The following is an 18000-nucleotide window of genomic DNA, read 5'->3' as shown; positions in this document are numbered from 1 at the left end:
ATAATGTAATTGTGAAATCTAGTGATACAAAGATTTACCAGCAAAATAAAACGTAGAAAAACAAAACGCCCGTAAATATAAGGCATTTATATTGATGTCTGGGAAGGCTAGGCGGATGTCACCCAGCTTTCCTGGAGGCAAGAATGACAAGTCTGCCTAGAGAAGCAATTCCCTATACCTGTACTGCTGCGGGAGCTGTAATGGCAGCCATGTTATCCGTCACCCAGCTTTTCTAGAAACAGTATATAAGAATTGAGAGATACTGATACGCAGCTGTCTGAATGCGGCTGAGCTGCATTTTTTTGGGTACATAATGTCCATTGCTCTTCTGAGAAATGTGCACATTTCTCAGAAGCAGCTTCCTGGCCAATACCCAGTAACAATGATGTAACATACAGTCCGGGGTGAGTCAATATATTCTTGTCTAATCTTCTATACAAAATAAGTATATTCATAAGACTACGACAAATTCCTTAAAGGGAGCCTGTCAGCATGAAATGCAGTGTAATCTGCAGGCAGCATGTGATAGAGCAGAAGGAGCTGAGATTTAGCAAGACCGGCCTTAAAGGAATTATCCAATACTATAAACCCCCATATACTTACCCCGGGCCGCTCCTGGTCCCGGCATCGCGGGAGACACTGGATGTTTTCATTAGCGCACAGGGAACAGCAGCAGTGGCGGTGCAGGGACCAGGAGCGGAGTAAGTATATTCACAGTGAGGGGCCCAGCACATGGGGGGGCAGTTTATGGTACTGGATAACCCCTTTAATATCCCCTGCGCTGCCCAATTTATGACGAGACGCAGGTCGGCAGACCTGGGCACTGAAAACAGAAACCTGCGCTAGCTCTGAGCAAACCAAACTAGTGTAAATGTAGTTATTTATATTATGCACTTATATAGCGCTACTATATTCTGCAGCGCTTTGCAGACATTCGCATAAATCGGTCCCCAATGGGGATCACAATCTAAGTATCTGGTCTCGGGTATTGACCACACCCATTTCCCCACCATTGTCACGCCCCCTTTTGGAGTCACGTGGGCGGTCCTACACCATGACTTACAGCTGTGACCGCATGGCCAGGACCGCCCACTGGACTCAAACTGCTGCTCTATAACATGCTGCAGACTGCATGTCCAATATGACAGGTTCCCTTTAAAGAGAAACTGGGACCTTCTATTTTTCTTTAGCTTCTTAGGAATCAATTCAGATGGGGGGGGGGGGGGGTGTAACGGAATGGAGACAGTCCACAGCAAAAGGTTCACGTAAATAGAATTGTTTTTTGCAGCTTTTACAAAAGATCATACCCTGAAAACTGCAGTTTGGCATCCGCAGCTTCTTCTCTAGTGCTCTCCCAGTCAGTGCAGACAGAGTAAACACATAAAAGAGCCGAAATCTCATTTTAAAGCCTTGAAGGAATATGTTTAAAAAAAAAAAGCTGCTGTGTTGGCTTCAGTAACAGGTAGGCTTTAATGTTTGGCGCCACTTATGAAGACGCTGGTGCCTGAAGTTTAAAGCTGACGGTAGGTTGCAGGGCAAAAGACGCTGGTGCCAGAAGTAACACCCAATGACAACCAATGAAACATAGGCCGTCGGTGCAGTCCTGAAGAACAGAGGTCAGCGGGAGGGACAATGCAGGTCTGGATGGAGCAGAAGGTCTCGTTCCATGTAATGTTATCCTGTTACGTAATGTACAACGTGATCCGAGCGCAGAGTTTACCTGAAGCGTCTTCCAAAGAAGCAAGATGATTCCAGATCGATGAGGATTAGTAAGCGGAAGCGTTAAATGATGGCCTCGTGTTCATCTCTGTAACTGGGAGGTAAAACAAAAATACGTTAGTCTGGAGATACGGTGGCCGAGGTTCTGATTCTGGAGTCCCGCAATGGCCTACTCATGCAATGTCAGGAGCAATGAGGCTAAACACTGCAGGAATGCAAGCGGTCATCTGCTAATTAACCGTAATTCTGAAGATACGTAGGTCTGCAGAAAATAAAAATATGTTCAAAAAGATATTAGGGGTCATCTATCAAACACCTGCATTTTATGCCATCTTTGAAAGTCCCCTGCGCTGCTGGAGGATACGCTTAATTTTTAGGCACAGGCAGAGTCATAAATCAGGCGTATCCTCCACCAGTCCGTGCGCCTGCTCTGAAGTCTACTCCAGCCCCTGACCAGAGTAGACGTCAATTGTCATTTGCTGGGGCACATGGCCCCGAATCCAGCGCTTCCCAGTGTTGAGCGCAGCGAAAAAACAAACACTCAGAGGCGCATTTAAATTTAGGCGCAAAAGGGCTTAAAAAGTCGCAAAACTAGACTGGGCAAATTTTTGTATGCCACAAACTAGTACAGGGAGTCATAATAAATGGCCTCCATTATGTTTTTTATTTATTTTTTTTATGACACTGCAGCTGTAAACTTTATGGCGGTTGCGATAAATGGGAGTTCATTGACCGAAGTTAATGGACACATTGCATAAATAACACGCAGAAGCCGCCCTCCCCCATATGTGTTAGGCTACTTTCACACTAGCAGCAGGATGGATCCGACAGGGTGGACCCGACAGGCTGTTCACCCTGTTGGATCCGTCCTGCCGCTATTTCGTCGTGCCACCGGACGGCTGCTCCGTCCCCATTGACTATAATGGGGACGGGGTAGGAGCTCTGGCGCAGCACGGCAGTGCATGGCGAAAGGCCGCCGGACTAAAAAGTACTGTATGTCAAACTATAGTCCGGCTGACCTCTCACCGCGAACTGCGCCGGAGCACTGCCCCCGTCCCCATTATAGTTAATGGGGACGGAGCGGTGGTCTGGTGAAATAGCGGCCGGACGGATCCGACAGAGCAAACAGCCTGTCGGATCCGTCCTGCCGCTAGTGCGAAAGTACCCTTAGCCAATTTTACAGACAAAATGTATGCATGGGCATGCAGCAGTACAGAGCCACCACTACATTCCCTGCCTTCTGCTGATCACCGTCCCAGTCAACACAGCAAAGCTGAACAGCCAGCTGCAGAAAACTGAAAATATCAGCTCATCGTGTGGGCTCTACCGGCCAATTAGAAGTAAAAAATAAACTAATTTTTCATTTATAATTAAATATTGCTATCAATACAATGTGATTTTCTGATGATACATTCAGTTTAAAAGGCATCTGTCAGCAGTTTTGTACCTATGACACTGGCTGACCTGTTACATGTGCACTTGGCAGCTGAAGGCGTCGGTGTTGTTCCCATGTTCATTTGTGCCTCCACTTTAATTGACAGGGCCAGGCAGTGTAAACATCGTTATTTCACCAACGCTTGCATCACATTTCTAGACGTGTTGCATGAACTTCAGTTATAGAGCACAAGAGACGTGCAAAAAGTAGCTAGGAGGCGGTGCGGCCGGCGGAGCAGCTAAAACAGGTTCAACCGCCATAACGAGACTTATGTATGTGTATATATATATATATCTCCATGTGATGTGTACGTTTACATCTCTATAGCTGGGAGCAGGCGCCTCTGATCACCACAGTCCATCAACTCTCCATTGCCATAGAGATCAATTGCAAGGTTAGAGACTTGTCGTCATAGTTCTATAAGTTACCAAACATTTGTCAGACCCTGTAATGAATATTTACATGCAGAGCAGCACAATACAGCGAGCCACGGCCTCCAGGGGACACGAGGATCGTTCTGCTCTGGTCACATTCAATGGTCTACAAGCAGATCTGGGAGATCTCAAAATTTTAAGAACATGACTAAATTGCTGCCCCTGTAATATATGGACGGGATCAGTGGTGGCGTGCAACGTATCTAAAAAGGCTTGTGTGATAACAGGAAGCCACGACGCTGATGTGCACAGAACCCACGGCAAGTAACCAGAGCCGTGTGGTTGTTCTATCAGTCAATCTATATCTTTCTTTATCTGCATATTTGTAATGTTACTCAGAAGCTCGGATCAGATATCAGAAACTTTCCCATGAAGCTGCTTGCAACAAGCCCATGACCCTCCCTAAAGATTACGGATGCTTGACCTGTGGATCTTGGTGGTCATACTCTTAGGACTGTGACAAATGAAGTCTCATCCCCTCCTGATGCAGCAGATCTAAATCTCTGAATCTAATATATAAGTGTGTGTGTGTGTGTGTAGGTGTGTGTGTGTGTAGGTGTAGGTGTGTGTGTAGGTGTAGGTGTGTGTAGGTGTAGGTGTAGGTGTAGGTGTAGGTGTAGGTGTAGGTGTAGGTGTAGGTGTGTGTAGGTGTAGGTGTGTGTGTAGGTGTAGGTGTGTGTGTAGGTGTAGGTGTGTGTAGGTGTAGGTGTGTGTAGGTGTAGGTGTAGGTGTAGGTGTGTAGGTGTAGGTGTGTAGGTGTAGGTGTAGGTGTAGGTGTAGGTGTAGGTGTGTAGGTGTAGGTGTGTGTGTAGGTGTCCGGGGAGGTTTTAGACCAGGTCTTAGTTCTCTAGGAAGTATTGTTCCTGAGATATTCCCAAAAAATGCATTAGCCAGTAGAAGTCTGGTCACATGACCGTTATCAGCCAATAGAAGCTTGCAGGCAGACCGCACATCGCCAGCACTTAATAGAAAATGCCTATTCTTGTTCGCAATTGTGGACAAGAATAGGACATGTTCTATTTATTTTTTCGGGATCGAAAGTGCAGACCCGGAAATGTGGGTCCGCATTTCCGGATCCGGCCCGCACATAAAAATGAATGGGTCCGCAATTCCGTTCCGCAAAATGCAGACGTGTGAATGGAGCCTTAAGGGGCAGGCTGCAGTGGAGGTCACAGTTAAGGGGACGATCTGCTATGGAGGTCAGTGTTAAGGGGCAGATTGCTGTAGAGTAGAGGCCACTGTTAAGGGGACGCAGTGTTGTGGAAATAACTCTTAAGGAGATGGGGTACTGTGGAGGTCACTAATTAAGGGTTGGGACGCTGTGGAGGTCTCTTAATGGGGCAGGGAACAGTGGAAGCCACAGCTAAGGGGACGGTCTGCTATGGAGGTCACTGTCAAGGGGGTGGGGTGTTGTGGAGGTCACATTTTAAGGTAACGAGCTCTGAGGAGGTCACCGTTAAGGGGGAGGGTTATTGTGGAAATCACCGTTAAGGAGACTGGGTACTGTGGAGGTCACTAATAAAGGGCCGGCCGCTGTGGAGGTCACCTGAGGAGGGGACTGTGGAGGCCACTATTAAAAGGGCGGCGGGGTAATGTGAGGTCAATGTTAAGGGAGCAGGGTACAGTGGAGGTCACTTAAGGAAGCAGTCGCTGTGGAGGTCTCTTTTAAGGGGGCTGGGAATGGTGGAGGTCAGTGTTAAGGGGCGGGTGCTGTAGAGGTCACCGTTAAGGGAGTGGAGTGCTGTGGAACTCGCTACTAAAGGGGCAGGCTGCTGTGAAAGTCAAAGTTAAGGGGGTGGGCTGCTGTGGAGGTCCTTCTGCTAGTAAAGATAGCTACTGGAAATTTATGGGTAAGTTCATACAGAGTATTTTCTATGCTGAAATTTTTTTAAAAATAACCTGATGCAGAATTGTTTTTCACAATAAATGTGGTTTTTCATCCTGCCCATTTTCAATAAGAATTCTGGATGGAATCCACCTCAAGAATGGACAGGTCACTTTATCGTGGTGCAGTTATAAAACTACATGTAGAAAAACAAGCTGTAAAATTTAACAAGCAGATTCCCCATTGAAATCAAGGGGGAAATTCTGCATACATTTTTGGTGCAGATTTTAGGCATGGAATCCATGCCCAAATTCCTTTTTGGGAACATATCCTATATCTGCCCAAGTCATTATAAAAAATAAAATAAAAATTCAGGTACTTTGATATTAATCACCTATCCTCCGATCAGTGGTTTTGGCAGCTTTCGGCACGGGAAACTATACAGCACACAAAGGCTCCGTCCACTAGGGGAGATTTATCACCTCCTTTGCAGCTGAAAAGTGGCATTAAAAAAAGTCACATGTGGGACCTTTTAAAAACTTGTCATATGTCCCACTTTTCGTCATCCTCGCCAATTTTCTGAAAAGGGGTGCGGCAATGGCAGATAAGAGGATGTGATCAGTCGCCCCAACAAATTTATCTTCATTTAGGCTAGTTTTCTGGCGTAAACTAAGTCGGAGGTCTACGGCAGCTCTGAGCCGTCATAGATTTCTGATTAGGTACACCTAGTCATAAATTAGGCGCATCCTCTGGCAGCGCAGGGGATATCAAGAAAGCCGCAAAAAAAGCCGGTCATGGAAAATCTCCCCCCGTCTGTAGTTTCCAGCCCTGGCGTACTGAAGCTTAGCTCCTATTCAGTCGAATAGAAGTTGAGCTTCAATACCCCAGCACGGCCACTGCACAGTGGGTGGAACTTTTGCTTTTGGCTCTGTCCACTGTATAGGTTCCGTGCCACTGGCACGCTGCAGTATTTTTTCTGGACAAAAACCCGGAACAATAGCGCACTTGCCGGATCCAGCATTCATTTCCATAGAGATGTATTATTGCCGGATCCAGTACTAAGTGTTCGGGAAATTGCCGCATCGCCGGATCCGGTTTTCCGGTCTGCGCATGTGCCGGGATATAGGAGGAGCGATTTTCGCATTTGATCTTTGAAAACAAATTAAAATACCAGATCCGTTATATCACCGGATCAGTCTAACGGATCCGGAAAACAAGGATATCCGTTTGTATACAGTTTGCCGCATCCGGCAGGCAGTTCCGTTCTAACAACGCTAGTGTAAAAGAACCCTTACAACGCAGCATTAGCACATTTTCTATAGTGAGTATGGCACCATTGTATTTACTTTATTACTTGTGTTTGCAGAGTAATCTTGCATTGTGTTTGCTTTCAGCCGTGGCGTGACGTGAGCACTGGGATGTTCTGAGTAACCCCAATTTAAATTTTTTTTTTCTTCTCTCTCAATATATAAATAATCTCAATGCCACACAGCGAACATTGTAAATAAATTCCACAAAATAAATGTTAAAACTGCCGTTTTTTTTATCTTTTCCCAAAAATAAAATTATAAAAAAAGTTAATACATGTACCCTAAAATAGTTAAATTTTTTACAACTTATCCCTCAAAAATCAAGAAAAATATTTAGAAGAAAAAAAAAAAAAGTTAAAAAATAAAAATAAATTATGACTGCTGGAACAGAGAGGGGGGGGGGGGGAAATTAGTCATGTCACTAAGGGGTTACAAAAAATGCACGTACGTCCCCAGCAGTGTGCGCCAATAATATTTACTTTAGACAAATTCAAAAATCTACAATGAAAAAAAAAAAAAAAAAAAAGGTAACATTCTCGGGAGGGTTTTTCCAATTTTAATGTGACTATTAGGGCTCATTCAGACGGACGTATGCTGTCCGTAAAAATGTGATCTTTTTTTGGCAGACCGTTCGGCATGTCTTCAAAAAAACGGATTGCATTTTTTTTTGCTGATTCATAGACTTCAATAGGGCCATGTCCTGATTTTCACTGACAAGTATAGGACATGTTTATTTTTTTTGCTGAGCCGCGCAATGGAAGAAAGGGGCCCCATAGAAGTGAATGGGACAGCATCTAATCCGCAAAAAAAAAATGGATCCGCATTTTTGCAGACAGCATACGGCCATCTGAATAAGCCCTTAGGAGGTTAAACTCCATAGGCGTTATACAGGCACCTATTTAGGGCGACGTGTGGTGCAACATTTCATGTAATGTATCTCTATGGTGTCACAATGCCACATGCTACAATGCATTGCGACAGTGGCAAAAAATCCAGACATGCTGAATTTTGTGCTGCAAGTCGTCCGCGGCGTTCACTTTTCTGACTTCAGTACAAGTCACATGTGACTTAGTTGTCACAGCCAAAACACTGCTCTAAAATAGTCGCACCTGAGGTTTCCCCTTGGCTCAAAAAATTGCACGTGCGATTCCAGGTTCTGGTGTACGGATGGGTTTGGATGCCATCAAGACTTTCCGTCAGGCCCTACAGCTCCATAGTTTAAAGCAGCATGTTGTCCTTAATGACTTGGGCGACATCTGCTGGTGGAGGAGCATACTGCTCGTACCCAGGTGAATTTGCAGGCAAGTCTACCAGTGCAATACCATATAGGATATGTCCACACCTCTAGGAAATGCTGTGGATTTTTTGTGCATTTTCCAGCAGCAGCAAAGTGGATGACCCAACAAAAGCACCCAAAAGCGGTGTAAAAATCTGTGTAAAATTTAAGTCTGCAGCATGTCAATTACGGAATTCTGCTGAGGGTGAAATCAGGGACAAATGCATAGCAAAAACAGCATAATAAAATCCACATGCAGCAGTTTATGCCACAAACAGGGGCTCTAATGGTTCTCGTTTTACTTCACACCTTGTTTTTGCACCCGGGTGTGAGGAGGGAGCAGATGCCATACAGGTCAGAATACGCCCAAGTTCCTTCATGGCAGACAGAGAATCGCCAGGGTTTACGCGGTGATTAAAGGGAGTCTTTCACGCAGATTCACTTTATTAACAGTGTTATGTCCACTGCGTCCCCCCTATTAAAACGGTGCTTACTGTTTGTTCCTTGCTAGCATCATTGTGGAGAAAAACAAACACTTAATCCGCATGCGAGTCTGAAGGTGCCCAGGGGCGGCGTTACAACGGCCGGTGCCCAGGCCCCTGGGTCATTTTCATACGAAGGCACTCCCCCTCTGCTGCGTCTGCCTGCCCTTAATCTCTGTTCTAACCTCCCTCCTTTGTCCGTAATCCCGCACATGCGCCGATGAACGCGATATCGGCGCATGCGCATTAAATGAGCACTGTCGGGCCGGGGCATCGCAGTTTAGCGTGCGCATGATTACGGGCGGGAGGTTAGAACAGAGACTAAGGGCAGGCAGACGCGGCGGAGGGGGGGTGCCTTCGTACGAAAATGACCCAGGGGCCTGGGCATCGGCCGTTGTAACGCCGCCCCTGGGCACCTTCACAGACTCATTTGCATGCGGATTAAGTGTTTTTCTCCATAACGATGCTAGCAAGGAACAAACGGTAAGCACTGTTTTAATAGGGGGGATGCCGTGGACAAAACACTGTTATTAGGATAATAGGGTGAATCTGCGTGAAAGACTCCCTTTAACCAGTCACCAATATGATGCTGCAGAATTACAGTGCATTCAGAAAGTCTTCAGACTCTTCATTATTTTTATTTTTTTTTACATTTTGTTATGTTCCGGCCATGGGCTAAAATATAGAAATATAAAGTTTTGCCCATCATTCTGTGTTTAACCCATAATGGCAGAGTGAAAACAGAATTTTAGAAATTTGCAAAGGAATAACTAAAATTTCACAAGGGCATTAGTATTCAGACCCTTTTCTGTGAGACTTGAAATTTAGCTCTGGGGCCTCCCATATCTCTTGATTATCTTTGAGATGTTTCTACAACTCCCTTGGAGTCCACCTGTGGTAAATTCAGGTGATTGGACATGATTTGGAAAGACACAGCCCTGTGTCTATAAGGTCTCACATCTGACGAAGCATATCAGAGCAAAAACCAAGCCATGAGGAGGAAAGAGCTGCCTGTAGAGCTCAGAGACAGGGTTGTGTGGAGGCAGTGACCTGGAGAAGGGGGACAAAAGAATTTCTGCTTCACTGAAACTTCCCAGGAGTATAGTGGTCTCCACAATTCTTAAATGGAAAAAGTTTGTAACAACCAGGACTCTTCCTAGAGCTGTCCGCCCCACCAAACTAAGTCATTGGGTCACACTGGCTGAGCTCCAAAGATCCTGTGTGCAGATAGAGGAAACTTCCAGGCAGACAACCGCCACTGCAGCACTCCACCCGACTGTAAGAAACAAGATTCTCTGGTCTCCAACGTCATGTTTGGAATAAACTCGGCACTGCTCATCACCTGCCCAATACCATCCCTACAGTGAAGAATGGTGGTGGCAGCATCATGCTGTGGGGACAGGGAGACTGATCAGAGGGAAAGCCGAATGGAGCAAAGTACAGAGACATTCTTTATGAAAACCTGACCCAGAGTGCTATGGGCTAAAGCCACAAGACAAAGGCCCTAATCACACAGCCAAAACAAAACTGTGGTTTAGGGAGAACTCTGTGAATGTCCTTGAGTAGCCCAGTCAGAGCCCTGACTTGAACCCAATAGAACATATCTAGAGACCTGAAAATGTATGTCCACCATGGTGCTCATCCATCCTGACAGAGCATGAGAGGATCTGCAGAGAAGAATGGCAGAAAATCCCCAAATCCAGGTGTGTAAACCTTGTGGCTTCATCCCCAAGAAGCCTGGAGGCTGTAATCACTGCCAAAAGGTGCTTCATCTAAGGGTGCTTTCACACTAGCATTGCTGGAGACCGGCAGGCAGTTTCGTCGTCGGAACTGCCTGCCGGATCCAGCAATCTGTATGCAAACAGATACCATTTGTAGACTGATCTGGATGCGGATCTGTCTCACAAATGTATTGCAATACAGGATCCGTCTCTCTCCGGTTGTCATCCGGAAAAACGGATCCGGTATTTATCTTTTTCACATTTTTAAAAGGTCTGCGCGTTCAAAACAGGATCCGTTTTTCCGAGACACTTTGGGCCGGATCCGGCATTAATGCATTTCAATGTAAAATAATACCGGATCCGGCATGTGTTGCGGAATTTTGGATGGAGAAAATACCGCAACATGCTGCTGTATTTTCTCCGTCCAAGAACCGTACAGTGACTGAACTGCAGACATCCTGATGCATCCTGAACACATTGCTCTCCATTCAGAATGCATTAGGATAAAACGGATCAGTTTTCCCCAGTATTGAGCCCCTAGGACAGAACTCAATAACGGAAAAGAAAAAAGGTATGTGGCCAAATGCAGCACCTCTAAATTTTTAGAACCTCAGTTGAGCCAGCTACCAATCAAATGGACTTAGACGAGCAACTTCATAACCCAATTCCCGGTGCCAGATGTCCAACCAATCAATTGGCCAGCCGCACTAAGCTCAACCAGGAGGCAATGAACTGCGGGAGGTAGACCTCGCTTCTCTCGGCCATGCACAGTCCCTGCGACAGTCCAGACACAAGCCTCTACTACTCCAGCCGCTCCGGCCTTTCCCTCTGCTGCAGGCAGCAGTAAGAAATCAGTGAGCAGGCTTGTCTTCTCCGCCGCCTGCTTTCATGTGGTTGTAGACCATATCTGCTCCAGCCTCACATCCGCTTACAGAAAAAGTAGGTCGTTATGTTCTACATAAAGAGAACCCGAATGAACGTTCCCTCCCCAAAAAAACAGAAGCCAGCGTTAAATGGTTTATCCACGATAAGTCTGCTTTATTCTTCCCCAGTAACAGCGCCACTCTCCTCTGTGGCCGAGACCAAACTGCAATACCAGGAATAAAGCAGTCTCTCTCTCCAAACCCATACAGTCCTTTTAATATCTTAAAGAGGACCTCTCACCTCTCCTGACATGTCTGTTTTAGTAACAACTTGCATCCCCCCTGGAGCTTCCCTTCTTATAACTGTGTTGTGCCATTGCTCTATTATTCCGGATAGAAGCTATGCATGAATTACTAGCAGTTTACACTGGAGGTCCGGCTGGGCGCTATCAGTTGAGGGGGAGGGGGTTTCCCTGCACAGTCACTGATTGGATGGTAGTAGACTGTGCAGGGACCCCCCCTCGTAACACTCATCTGGACCTTTATGGCAAACCGCTAGCAACTTCTAGTAGCAATAATAGAGGAATGGCACAACAGAGACAAAAGAATAGATATTACATGGGGGATGTAAGCAGTTACTAAAGCAGACATGTCAGGGGAGGGGACAGCTCTTCTGTAACCTGCATTGCTAAGCAAAAATTACTCTAGGCTCATGCAGTATTGTTTTATTACTTACATGGTGCGGTAGCGGACGCCTCTTTTGGAATTATAAAATCTGCACCCGAAATAGGCCGCTGCCAAGAGGCCAACTGTCAGCACGATACCTCCTATGAAGCTGCCCAGATCAAATCCAGAAGTCTTCTGTAAAGAGGAGGACATAGAACCTGGAGAAATACAATAAAGAAATTTAATAAATTAAAAGAAAACCAGGCACCAGTGACCTGAGGCACTTACTCCGGGGGTTCAGAGCGGGTCCGAATCACCATCCACATCAGAGCGCACATCTGAGGCTGAATACCGCCAGCTGTGTGAATACGTGGGGATATGAGATGAGCCCATTATAACTACGTGCAATTACTTTCACCTGTCCAGGGGCCATAAGCCCATAGAGTTTGGAAGGATAAGTGGAGGTCCAACTACTGGACCCCACCGACCGAACCGTGGTTTACCTGCAGGAACGGTCTTTTCTTTATGACTTGACAATTATGAGTTTTCTTGCATTGCTTATTATAAAACGGATTCTCCTTTCCTCTCAGTTTCTGTATGTTGTGAGCACGTTCGCCATCATGTGTGTTGGAGATTTTTAAGATGTTGTCCAAATTAGGCCCCCATGCACACAGCCGGATGCTGAACTATTCATTTTAAATAGGGCAGCAAAAACTGCGCATGTCTGCATCGCTGCTGTGATCTTCTAGCAGTAACATATGCTTTAAAGCTTATGGACACTTGGGGGCAATATCTTTATTTTTTATTATGGCATTCTACTTACCAGTATTTTGGGCTAAAAATCCTTTTATCACTTGGCTTTCATTACAAATTTTCAGCCATGTTTCCAGTATACCGGTCTCTGCAGGTTCTGTGTTTACATTGAATCCTGTCATCTGAAGGCTCATGTGAAACCTTTATCTGCGATTTCCTGAAGCTCACTTATTTAAGTCACATTCTTATCAGTGTGACAGAACTGAGTATTTATGAGCTGCCAAGCTCAGATAATCAATTAACCTCTATAGTACAAAACTGCTGGGAAATTTTAATACAGACCAAAAAAAGATTTAGCCCAAAATGAGTAGAATACAATAAAAAAAATTGCCCCGAAGAATGCAATAAGAAAATTTACCCCAAAGGTGTCCACAGCCTTAAAGGGATTCTGTCACCAGGATTAACGATCTGTAGATATTTATATGTGCCCATTAGTCTTCATGCAGTGTTTACAATGATCCCTCTGTTTATGCTCTGTGTGCCTTATATTCTTATAAAAAGCGATCTTATTCATATGTAAATCACCTCTGCCCGGAGCCCAGCGCCGCCCATCGATCCGGAGCCCAGCGCCGCCCACTAAATTTTTTTCACTGCACTATCCTGACGTCATGTAATCTCTGCTCCGTAGTCTCGCGCAGGCGCTGGCTCCTTGCGCACCCCGATCAGACCGGAAAAGACTCTGTGCAATGCAGTCTTAGGCGGAGGAATCTTCTGGCAGCACGCGCGAGACTACGGAGCAGAGATTACATGACGTCAGGATAGTGCAGTGAATATAAAGTGGTAGGCGGTGCTGGGCTCCAGGAGATCGTGGGACAACCCCTTGGGCTCCTGGCAGAGGTGATTTACATATGAATAAGATCGCTTTTTATAAGAATATAAGGCACACAGACCATAAACAGGGGGATCCTTGTAAACACTGCATGGAGACTAATGGGCACATATAAATATCTACATATCGTTAATCCTGGTGACAGAATCCCTTTAAATCCTGTAAAATAAGCAGTAAAATATGTTCTTTACATGCACTAAAGGGCCTTTCATTATATATTATGTACCGTGTTTGCTGAGGCTTTGCAGCAGACACTGCAGTAGATGATCTGTGGAGACTGGCAAATCCGATCCACAGTCAGACGTGCTGTTAAAGCAGCATTCTGGTTATACTAAGGTATGCCCTATCCACAGGTTAGGGGGGAGCTCTACCACTGGGACCTCCACCGATCATAAGTCAGTCATTTTGATCAGTTCCGGTTTGGGTGCCAAGACCCCAAAGATTCCTGAAATAAAAGGGACAAAACCTCAGCTGAGCTTTTTTTCCCTTCATTTTTCTCCTCAGAGAGACAACTGAACAGTCTACAACTCAAATGAGGGGCAGAGGACCCCTTCATTTATGTAATAAGTGGGGGTCTCACCACTGGGCCCCACACAAGGATGAAAATGTCACTGTAAGTCAGGGAAAGTAGTAGCGATCATACAGGTTAATATAAAGTCTGTCTTAGGGGTGGGCGATATAGACGATATGCGATATAAATAATATAAATTTGGCCAACAACGGCACGCACCATGTTCTCCTGAGCCGGCACAATGGAGAAGGAGGGAGCCCCTCCCTCCCCACTGTGTGCGGCTGCCGCTGACCACCAATGAGAACAGAGAGGAGGAGGAGGGAGGGGCTGTGGCCACTGCGCCACCAATGAGAACAGAGAGGAGGGGGAGGGGCTGTGGCCACTGCGCCACCAATGAATATAGTTAAAGGGGGTCTGCACTTTCATTTAACTGATGATCTATCCTCTGGATAGATCAGCTTCTAATCGGTCGGGGTCCGACACCCGGGACCCCCGCCGATCAGCTGTTTGAGAAGGCAGTGGCGCTCCAGCAGCGCCGTGGCCTTCTCACTGTTTACCGCCGGGCCGCCCGCCCACTGACGTCACGACTTGTATCAACTAGAGTGGGCGCGGCTAAGCTCCATTCAAGTGAACAGAGCTTAGCCGCGCCCACTCTAGTTGATACAAGTTGTGACGTCAGTGGGCGGGCGGCCTGGCGGTAAACAGTGAGAAGGCCGCGGCGCTGCTGGAGCGCCGCTGCCTTCTCAAACAGCTGATCGGCGGGGGTCCCAGGTGTCCGACCACCGCCGATTAGAAGCTGATGATCTATCCAGAGGATAGATCATCAGTTAAATGAAAGTGCAGAACCCCTTTAATATGCCTGAATACAAACATAGCCTGCATGTGCCGGCCATATCCCATACCAGGCCTCTGACTGCACGCTGTGATCCACCGCAATTAACCCCTCAGGTCCTGATGGGTTAATTGCAGCGGATCATGGCGCGCAGTAAGAGGCCAGGTATGGGATATGGCTGGCACATGCAGGCTACGTTTGTATTCAGGCATATTAACTATAGTCATTGGTGGCGTAATTATTAAGTAAAAAAAAATAAATAGAAATTTAACCCCCTCGAAATATAGAATATATCACGATATATAACGCACATGCTTAAAATTATATTGCAATATAGATTTTAGGCCATATCGCCCACCCCTATGTCTTATATTTTATTTGAGAAATACGTACTGGTCACAGGACTGGTGGAGGCGGTGGTCACAGCTGTGGTTTTCACCGCTGCTTTACTGGTCACGACTGTGGTGGAAGCATTGATCACAGCAGGTCCTAAGTGTAAAGAAAGAAAAAAAAGAAAAATCAATTGATCCTATAAAATACAATAGGGAATTAGTGCTACAAACTTGTACCCCATCCTGGTACTAGGATGCAGGGCACTATTATAAATTACGACCGTATCCCATTTCTGGTGTGAAGGGACCAGTGATCCCTTATATCACACCCCAAACATGACAAGTAAGCTCCAAGAGTTGTTGTCCATAGCAGAGAGGGTCTCCACTGTAAAAATCTAAATGAGGCCCAATATTACTGTGTAAGCTCTGGTTACCCAGGACTAAAGAAGCTGGTGCTAGTTATCCCTCAATACTCTTTTTAATGATCACAGGGCCAGTGCCCACCAGAGCGTCTGCTACCAATGCGGTTCCTGGAAAGAAGGGGCGTCCTGCACATCCAAGAACAAAGAGGATGGGACCAACCAGGACTGGTCCCGCTCGAGCCAAAGGTCGCAGAATCTGCTTGTATGGTATTTACACTCTTGGCTGAACCATGCCCTGAAATCACACAGATAATATGTAGATCTGAATGGAAAAATCTACAGCCGTGTGAGACCATGGGTCATGGGAAGCCTTAACGTTTATACAGTACTCCAGTCCTCGATCAGATGAATAATGACAGTCACAAGACCAAAAGCAGACAACATAACAAATGAGGAGACTTCTGACCAAGGCAATGAAGACAGCAGCAGATTTCATGATGGCTTCCTATTTGCGCGTGTCCTCTAGGAGTTCTTATATACTTTTACATAACGGCGATAAGCCGCAGCCTAGGCCTGTGATGGCTAACCTCCGGCACTCCAGCTGTGGTAACCATCGGGTGTTTCTACTGAAAATGTATAAATAAAGATAAACGGGATTTTATCCAGCCCAGTGGCGTCGGAAAAGGCTTTTGTGATCTCACAGGACAGGATTTATGCCTTTATTTGCCTCTACATAAGTGGCTTCTGCGTGGAGCCATGACACAGCCATGTGCATGAAGCTCAGATGCTCCTCAAACTTCTACCAGAATGCTCCACTCATTTATGTGGAGTCCTGAGAGCAGCCAAGCAAGTGTACATCTTGGGAGTCGTAGTTTTACCATAACTGGAGTGCTGGAGGTTAGCCATCACATACGCAAACGCATGAAATGTTCAGACCCTTTGGTCACCGTCTAATACCTAAACGGCCAGGATTGGCCTTGTGAGGAGATACTTTGGTTGGCTACTTTAGGGTTTTTACATTTTACACCTGCAGATTTCTGCCCGTAACGAACATCGATCAATGATCTAAAGACCTTTCACCCAGGCAGATAACTGCCACACTAAACGATTGCTGGCTACTTCATATTTTCGGCAGAACACACGAGGCGACAAAAGATTATTTTTACACCCACATAAAACATCTGATCAATCGACGAATGATCTGGTTTGTCAACTGATCAGCAGGCATTTTACACGGGGCAATGATCAAAGGAACTCTTACCTATGATTGTTCGTTCTGATGATACCGGGTTGTATAAAATGCCCTCAGCTCTGCTGCATCCACATAGGCATGGTCCCGGATTTGTCGGTCATGTAGCTTGGGGCCACTAAACCACCAGCTGAGGTTTATGGTCCCAAATGTACTCCTAGCAAAATTATCCATCCCTGCAAAGGATAGTAAATGAAAACTGAATTTACTGGGATAAGCGTCCAGGACTCTTCTGCAGCGGCATCAGGCACATGCGCACTGTGCTGATAAACACACTGACGGTACACCGCGCTCAACCACTGCAGCGTGCCTGCACCCGATGCCGCTGGAGGAGAGTCCTGGACTCTTCTAGCAAGACGATCTTCATTTACCATTCTTTTGCTGAGATGGATGGGTTTGCTAGTGGGCAGATTTAGGACCCTAAATTCCGGCTGCATAATGGCATGCTGGTGGTTTAGGGGCCTCAAACCAGGGGACCGGTTCCTGTTAAAATAAAAACCCTGTGCATCAAATCTTGGTTGTTCATGGAATGGATATGAATGGGAGAGGTTTGCTGTGCCTGTACTTACCTCTGTAATGACTGGGTGGTCAGGTCCTTCATGAAGCATGTGTAGAACACAGAACATGTAATCACATGTAAAGAAAAACACCACATAATGCAAAATAAACACACACCTTGAAACCCGACATCATGCAATCCTCAGGAATGTAGCTTATGGAGATAAAACTATTTGGTTCAAAGACTTCTGGCTATATAGGTGTAATGTGTGCATCCAGTCCACTGAAGGCTCCCTATAGGGGCAATTTTCCTGTTTGAAGTCCGCTACGGCATAAACTTAAAAATAGGTGACGAGCGCTGAATATTCTCTAAGTCTGTAACCTACTACGTGCTGAAATCTCAATGTGGATCACATAGGCCAGTGATCGTCAATCTGCGACTCTCCAGCTGTTTCAAAACTACAACTCTCATCATGCCCTTATAGCTGCAGGCCTCTAAAGCCGCTCAAAGGAGCTGCACAAGATTAGGCCGATTTCACATCAAAGTTGGGTTTATCTTCTTTCTGTTCCATTAGAGCAGGGATCAGCAACTTCCCGCACTCCAGCTGTTCTGAGACTACAACTCCCAGAATCCTCCTTTCACTTCTATGGGACTTACAAGAATAGCAGAGTAAGTATGCATGCTGGGAGTTATAGTTTTACAGCAGCTGGAGTGCCGAAGGTTGCGGATCCCTGCATTAGAGAATCCGTGTATGGCACACTAACAAAGAGCATTGCTTGGCTTCACATCTATGTATCACAGTACAGCGCAGTCTTCAGTCCTCCTCTCTCCTCTCCTGACGG

At 46.0% G+C, this 18000-nt stretch overlaps 1 protein-coding gene across 1 annotated transcript in view; it reads right to left on the bottom strand.

Moving 5' to 3' along the window:
* Nucleotides 1–256: 256 nt before the first annotated feature.
* Nucleotides 257–18000, bottom strand: part of TMEM123 (transmembrane protein 123) — a 30969-nt gene continuing 13225 nt past the window's right edge. Inside the window, exons 3-5 of the mRNA XM_044288511.1 lie at nucleotides 15110–15205; nucleotides 11802–11949; nucleotides 257–1807 (exon numbers count right to left, since the gene is read on the bottom strand). Of these exons, the coding sequence (XP_044144446.1) occupies nucleotides 1783–1807; nucleotides 11802–11949; nucleotides 15110–15205 (269 nt within the window). The 3' untranslated portion in view covers nucleotides 257–1782. The remainder of the gene's footprint in view (nucleotides 1808–11801; nucleotides 11950–15109; nucleotides 15206–18000) is intronic.

The sequence above is a fragment of the Bufo gargarizans genome, chromosome 3 (assembly GCF_014858855.1).
Source record: "Bufo gargarizans isolate SCDJY-AF-19 chromosome 3, ASM1485885v1, whole genome shotgun sequence".
Taxonomy (NCBI): Eukaryota; Metazoa; Chordata; class Amphibia; order Anura; family Bufonidae; genus Bufo; species Bufo gargarizans.
Note: the sequence above shows the minus strand (reverse complement) of the source record. Positions and strands in the feature narration are given on the sequence as shown.